Raw genomic sequence first — 8,012 nt, forward strand, 5'->3', positions numbered from 1 at the left:
CATTTGTCAAACTTAGCAAAAAGTTTCCGTTCCCGGAGTACCTCTAGAACAATCCTCAAATGCTACGAATTCTCTTCTCTATCCTTGGAATATATGAGGATATTGTCAATGAAGACGATGACAAATTGGTCCAAGAACGGCTGGAACACGCGGTTCATAAGATCCATAAAGACCACTGGCGCGTTCGTCAACCCGAACGGCATCACGAGGAACTCGTAGTGACCGTAACGAGTCCTAAAAGCTGTCTTGAACACATCCGATTCTTTCACCCTCAGCTGATGATAACCAGATCGAAGGTCAATCTTCGAAAACACAAAGGCTCCTTGCAACTGATCAAAGAGGTCCTCAATCCTGGGCAGTGGGTAATTGTTCTTCACTGTCACCCCATTCAACTCCCGATAATCTATGCACAGCCTTAGCTTCCGTCCTTTTTCTTCACAAAAAGGACCGGTGCACCCCATGGAGAGAAACTAGGGCATATGAAACCCTTATAATATGCTCTTTTAACTCCTTCATTTCCGTAGGAGCCAACCTGTACGGTGCCTTAGAAATTGGCACAGTACCGGGTACCAAGTCGATGGAGAACTCCACTTCTCTATCAGGCAAAATGCCTGCAACATCGTCTGGGAAAACGTCCTCAAAATCCCTAACAATGTCCACATCTAAAATTTTTGGATGCACCGGAAACTCTGTCAATGATAAGCTGGCTAAGAACGCCTCACATCCTTCATGCACCATCTGCTGAGTTTGCATAAAAGATATGATCTGCGTCTTCCTCGAACCCCTAGTAGCCTCAAACTAAAACGGTTCTTCTCCCTCTGGTCTGACCAACACTGACCTCTGCTGAAAGTCGATCACCACTGTGTTCTTCGTCATCCAATCCATCCCGAGAATCAAGTCGAACTCAGGCATGGGCAATACTATCAAGTCTGCAACTACTGATTGCCCTTGAAACAGAAGTTCAAGATTCCTCACCATTCTCCTAGTGGACAGTTCTTCCCCTGATGGGATGGTCACTGTGAATCCACCAATCAGATCCTCGCACTCAATGCTCCGCTTGCGGGTAAAAGCCTCCGATATGAAAGAATGGGTAGCCCCTGAGTCTAACAAGGCTCTAGTGGCCACACCGGCTACTAAAATTCTACCTGCATTAAAGGTGATTATAACCACGAAAAGATTGAAAGCAAATAAGGCAAGTCCTACTTAGGTTTATTCTAAGCCAACAAATTCTATAATCAAAATTATCTATTTAAACACGACCAATTAACACAAAGCATGCAACCTAAAACAAGTCCTCATTCCCAAAACGAAAAGCTCAAAATCGAAAATTGCATCTATGAATCAATTAAATCACCATTAATTAAATGCTCTAAATATTACCTGTGACGAGCGTGGTATCAGGATCGGCCTCCTTGGCCTGCATCACAAACACCCTCCCCTCAGTCGGCATGGCGCACAATGGAAAATCTGAAACCACGTGTCCTGGCTTCTTGCATTGATAGCAAACTCCGGCACCTGCCAGACACTGTCCAAGATGAGCATGATGGCATTTTGGGCATACAGGATTCTCCCCATCCTTGGGAGGAGCGGGTCTCGGTGTCTGCTGACCCTGGGGTCGCTGAACATGATGTCCATGGGGCCTATCGGCTAGATGCCCCTGAGGTCTAAAGGGTTCCTGCTGACGCTGCGGCCCAATGAATGGCCTCTTCCCATGCTGCTGTTGTGAACCATGAGATGGTAGCGGCCTCTTACTCTGCGCCTCAGTGCTGATATCCTTCAAAGTCTGCTCAGACCTCAAAGCTCGTCTGAGTGCCGAAGCATAGTCAGCTGGCTCCGCCATGAGCACATCTCGACGGATAGTGGGTCTTAGCCCAACTATAAAGTGCTGGAGATTCTCCGCCTCATCGTCCCCAATCAAAGGCACAAAGTGGCAACCTCGCTCAAATTTCACCACGAACTCAGCCACTGATAAGTCTCCCCGTCGCAGGCTCAAAAACTCCATCTTCAAACGGGCCCTCACATCCGCAGTAAAATAATTTACAAAGAAAAGTCTCCAAAACTCAGTCCAAGGTAGGGTAGCTGTGTCCACTGTCTTCTCAACTCCCTCCCACCAAAGGGCAGCATAGTCCTGAAGGTGGAAGATAGCACAGCGGACTTGGTCCAGATCTCCCAACTGCATATAGCGGAAGATCACCTCAAGCGAACGAATCCATCCCTCCGCTACCAATGGACCAGTGGTGCCAGCAAAGTCCTTCGGATTCATCTTCCTAAACTGCTCATAAACATTCCCAAGTCCAGCCCTCGGAGCGTCCACATGTTGCTCTAGGATACGGGCTAAACCCGCTAGCACCTGCGTCCCGACATCCGCAACTGGTGGAGGTGGTGGAGGAGGAGGTGGCGGCGGTGGAGGAGGAGGCGGCTACAGAGCACATCCACGACGAGTGGCCATCTGTACGCATGTTAAAATTCCCACATTCAAATTTCATGCCTTAGAAAAAGATTTTCCTTAAACTTTTACAAGCTCAAAAATTATAAGGATTAGCGGAAATGATCTTAAACAAATAGTAATAAATGCACTTAAATCTTACAGACTTTGAGGCAAGATCCCTTTGAGTTTCGGCAATCGGTAGTAGGCACAGACCAAACCAAGAACATGCTCTGATACCAACTGAAATGACTAGCTACTACTACTCAAATAAATAAAAGAGAATAATACGCGGGTTTTCAAAAATTTACTAAAAATTTCGGCATGACCCGTTTGTTTAAAGAACAAACCACCAAACGCAGACAACAGTTCAAAATATTTTAAATAAAATCTCCCAAATATTCCAACAAGTCCCAAAAACAAAGTAACATGACAGCTGAGCACCCCACCGAACAACCATAAATAAAAGAGATACATAACAAATGTTCTTACGTAGGGAAACACATCCTGCTACCAAATAAAACATGAAAGTAGAAATGTAATTTATTACAGACATTCAAACTGAAAAGACACAGCGAAAAAATAAATGGAGCCATGGTCACAGGCCTGTGCCTCCGGGAACCTCACCCAGGGGATACTGCCCCTCAGTCCACTGATAATCATCCTTACCTGAAAGTAGGAAGAAGTGGGGTGAGTCTAAAAAACCCAGCAAGACTATGGGGATGATAACGAGTACTACATAGGTACAAGCACACACAGAATTTAAAATAGTGTGTAACAAAATAACCGTTAGTTTCCCTGAACTTAAAAGTAATGAACATGTAAAAAGAATAAATTCATTAATATGACATGTGCAAGACTAAGTCAAATAAATCAATGAATAGCATAAAAATGTACTGGAACATGGTCATATAAATTTTGAGTGATTTCCGATCCATGAATTGTGACTCTGTGATTGCGATCATGATCATGGCTATAGTGCACAATGCCGCAAGGAGGTCGAGATGAAACCAAACCCAATCTTGCCCTATATTGGTAAGGGAGACCAGAATAGCTTCGGCCCCACACGAATACATGCTAAGGTAAGGAAACCCATAATGATTTGGTAAGGGAGGCCAAAACGTCTTTCAGCCCCACACGAACACATGAATATGTAGCCACAACCATCTCACTTCGTTCAAAAATATTTCTTTCCTTTATTGAATTTGAGACTTAGCATGCACATGTTGATGTAAAGTTTACGAAGATATTGACTCAATGAACATGCAAAGGACTCGATGGTGAATGACTGGAAATGGTGATTTAGGGAGGTACCAAGGGTGGGAGTCTAAACCATGGTTAAAGCACTTAGGTGAAAGGAGTGGTACACCCTACAATCTTATAACTCACTCGATACTTGCCCAAAAGAGATTCTGCTTGAAACAACACTTTCCTAACCTCTTAAGTTAATTCTAGTCCCGTACCCTTAACCCAAGTCTGTTTTATCCTTGACTTAAAAGCTCAAACCCGAACAGAAGTCTGTTTGCCTAAAATTATGCCCCTCTTCAGTCTCAAGGATTAAAACTTAGGGAAAACTCATCCAAATTGAACTCTGCTCAAAACTTCATTTCCCTAACTCCCTAAAGCGTCGACCAGCCCCGAGCCCTTCTCCGAGTTCAGCCTCTAACCCTGTTATGAACCCACATTTCTGGGCAGTCCATAATGTCACCAAAATCTGCTCCACATTACCTCTTAAAATCCGATTCAAATCCTATCAATTTGTCCCTCGATCCTCCAGCCACTCTCCTAGCATCAATGCCAACCTCTAGGCTCATCCAAAAACCCCTTAACAATTGCCATAACCCCTCGCTAATGCTCATTCTCAGGCAACCCAAAAACAGCCCTTAGTTACTGCCAAAAATTAGAACAGCCCCTCTCCCAATCTCAAATCACATCCGACTCATTCTATTGCTACCACGTGAACTACATATCACCTGTGGTAGCCCCCACATTTCCATACCGTTCACACCATCAACAACACACAAAAAAAAAAAGAAAAACAAATCGAAACAAGCAAGCCAAGAACTGAAATTTTTGAAAATGCTTAACATAAACACCATTGCATTTCAACGCTCTAAAATCAAATAATCTACACCTGTGATCATTAAAAACCAACTACAAATAAAAAAAATCCAAGTACGAGCCGTTCGGCCAAGATGGAATCCAACAGGGCACGCATACATTCTGGAAAAAAAATCAAAAATATTGGGGGGGGGGGGGAATGCAACAACTTTCACCGAAATGCATACACATTAATCGTATAATAGATGCAAGAAATGAACCACAATCTTGCCTAGCTGGAATAAGCAAGAATCGATGAACCCAAGGAAAAGGAAGCTGCGGCCGAGAGCAAGGCTGAGAAAGGAAGTCTGGGAAAAAGAAAATCCGAGAACAATGATCACTAGCTCCACTTCTAACTGGCCATGGATCGATTCTGAGAAAAATCGAAGCTAGAAAAGGCACGGTGAAGACCCAAGGGAGCGGGATTGAAGAACAGGGGAATCTTCCTCTCTTACGGCGTGGGTGTGAGTGTTGTGCGAGAAGGTGTGTGTGTGTGTGTTTAGGTGTTAGTGTGTGTGTGTGTGTGATTTAAAAGATAGGGTTAAATCCAAACCTTGGTGAAAAATGTCAATTAAAATTTAAAGTGCTAAACTAAGGTGTTAACTTTACATCCCTAAATTAGTTTGCACCAAAATACACACTAGGATTTCCCAAATCAAAATAAAAGGTTGAATTCGATAGTCTGGAAATTAAAATACTAATCCTCGCAGAGATTTAAAAGAAATAGCTCAAGAGCACGGAAAATTAAATTTAAAAGCGACTGACACCGAAAATTTAAAATAATTAAATAATATAAAATTTAAAACTATTTTAAGTAATTAAATACCAAAAATTAAAAATTATAAATATTAAAACAGGTTTAGGCACAAAACTCAAATTATGGAAATTCTAGGCGTACACTTTTCTATAACTTGAGCCGTGCCCTTGCGATAATATTGAGCATAAAAAAGAGAGATAATTATATTGAATTTAAGTGTTAGTATTTGCTCGATCAACTAGCAAACTTAACTATAACTGTAATAGGATTTTCAATCCAGTCATCTATAGCCTGGATGGAGCATCAATCTCATATCATCCGCAAACTTAGCCATGGATGGAGTTGAGTTTTTCAAAAAAAATTGTTTTTTCAATTTTTTTTTCAAATTTTGGTGCGCTTAAGATCATAAGTGCAATGTTAGAGACTCATCAAAATTCACAGAACAAATTTAAGATCCACAAAACACCTATTGTCGTGCAATGTGAAAGAGTGGGTGCCCAGTGAGCCAACTTGTGGCTATGGGTTTTGATGACTCTTTGTACAAACGATCTTTTGTTTAATGTAATTTACACTTTTATTAATAGCAATGACTTTATCTTTCTTCATATTGTTATATTGTGATATACTATTGTTGTTTTGATAAAGACCTTGAATATACTATAGTGTATGTAAGATGTGGTAGAACATGGGGATGTCTATCATGAAATACATCTTATAGTCACTGTATATTCTAAACTGTTCCTAGTCGATTGAGCCGTCCGATAATAAGGATAAGGATCGCTCGAGTTTGAGACTAGCATTTGCGATGCGGAGTACCACATTTCATTGGTAGGGAACATGGAGATGTTCGAAGCATGCAAATGGATATTCATAGGATGAATAATCGAACTACCCTATCCGGACTTTCCAAGTGGTTATCACTTATCGAGTGGATAAAGTCCGCGGTTTTGGTTGTACACCATTAGTCCTTACTACTTGAAACATCATGGAGACTCTATATGCTAGTACTGTGCTTTGACTCGTTTACCGACTCTATGGGGTCATCAGGTGTCGGGATTGGGTGCAGTTACGACACATATAGGAGTCGATGCATTGTTGTCAAGGATTCACCACATACTTGCGAGTGTGGATATTCTATGCGATCTGAGGAGATATTAGTGTGACGAATCTCTGGCCAGAGTACAAGATGTGATTTAAGAAATGGTTTCTTAGTAGCACATGCGATATCACTAATTTGATCTTCAAGATGTATTGCATAGTTATCGAATCTTGAGCGACTCTTGATATACCAATGGTTGTTGATTCGATCGGGATATATGGATGAAGGGACCGTACTGTACGCTAACCAAAATCTACTGGTTCTTGTAGGCACTATCAGTGATACCTAGGGAATCATGGGGCGATGTTGCTAGGCGCTTTACCATGATTCGTTGGGCAAGTCGGAAAGTGTTGTTCCGAGTCACAAAGAGTTGTGAGCCCACGGCTAGCTGTATCCCTGAACCATTGAGGGTCACACAGTGTAATGGAGTTTTAATCCCCGTTGAGATAGTTAAATTTAAAGAGTTAAATTTAATGAACAAAGAAGTTGGACTTCTTAAATAAGAGTAAGGGAGTAGGATTTCCTAAAATGACATAGGGATGGACATTTTTGGAAACCACTGAATTCGGATTCAGAAAAATTTATCTAGACTTTAAAATGTGCAGAAATGGTTTCTGTGCACATTGGTGAAATCGGTTCATCAATCGGAGTCACGATGAATTTTATATTAATTTTTGAACATGCGGGCTTTGCCTGTCGGGCCTCAACTTATGACTAATGGGTCCTAAGCTGTTAGTGGCCTGCATTATAAATAAGTTATTGCAGTACAGAAATTACACACAACTGGTCATTAATTTGAGAGACAGAAATCGAAAAACCCTAGCTCTCTCTCATAACTATTCGGCCGACCCCTCCCTCTCTGTCAGAGAATTTTCCGGTCTGTAATTTTGAATTGCAGTCAGGAATAGCGAATCAAATTCGTTTATTCTCTTCGCAGAAAAACTTCTGATAGATTTTCTAGTGCAATCTATCAGAGGGATTAAACCTCCGTTCGTGGACCTGATAGAAGGAGTTCATCAGTTCCTGGGAGATACAAGAAGCGCAGAGAAATCTGTGTGGTGTCCAATAATCTCGCTTCGAGATTGAAGGTAAAATTTAATAATTGTTATTTAATTTTACACACACTTATAATTTAATCGTTGAACGGTTGATACTCACACTATGGAATTGTTCCATAATAAAATTTTTAAACTTCCGCTGCACCGGGTATCAATCGTGATTGATCTGACCGCCAGTTTTCCAACAGTGGTATCAGAGCCAGGTTGCTCAGATCAAACGATTAAAATTAATCGATTGTACAAAAATTTTTGAGTCTCGGTTTTTGAAACAAAATAAATATTTTTAAATAAAAAAAAAAAAATTTCGGGGCAAAACCCGGGCAGCGATTGGATCGCTGCCCGGTGGGGGCAGCGATGCCCCCGAGCGGCGCACGGCGCCGCCAGGCGCCGCCAGGGCAGCGAATGTCGCTGCCCTAATGGGGCAGCCGGGCTGCCCCAGCCCGCGCCCACGGGTGCGGGCCGGCCCGGGAGTGTCCCGGGCGGCCCGCGGGAAAAATTATTATTTTTATTTAAAATTAATTTTAATGTGTTAAAATTTTATTTTTGGTCCGGTCAAAAAATTGTTTTTGATTG

General features: G+C 41.9%; 1 protein-coding gene across 1 annotated transcript; it reads right to left on the reverse strand.

Moving 5' to 3' along the window:
• Positions 1–798: 798 nt before the first annotated feature.
• LOC140861639 (uncharacterized) lies at positions 799–4,284 on the reverse strand. Its single transcript, XM_073264660.1, has 5 exons — positions 4,154–4,284; positions 3,095–3,160; positions 2,980–2,986; positions 1,381–2,419; positions 799–1,145 (listed from the first exon to the last, which is right to left on the reverse strand). Exons 1-5 carry the CDS (start codon positions 4,282–4,284, stop codon positions 799–801), a joined length of 1,590 nt encoding a protein of 529 aa, XP_073120761.1.
• Between the last annotated feature and the right edge of the window lie 3,728 nt (positions 4,285–8,012).

Source organism: Henckelia pumila, chromosome 4 (genome assembly GCF_033568475.1).
Source record: "Henckelia pumila isolate YLH828 chromosome 4, ASM3356847v2, whole genome shotgun sequence".
NCBI classification, from domain to species: domain Eukaryota; kingdom Viridiplantae; phylum Streptophyta; class Magnoliopsida; order Lamiales; family Gesneriaceae; genus Henckelia; species Henckelia pumila.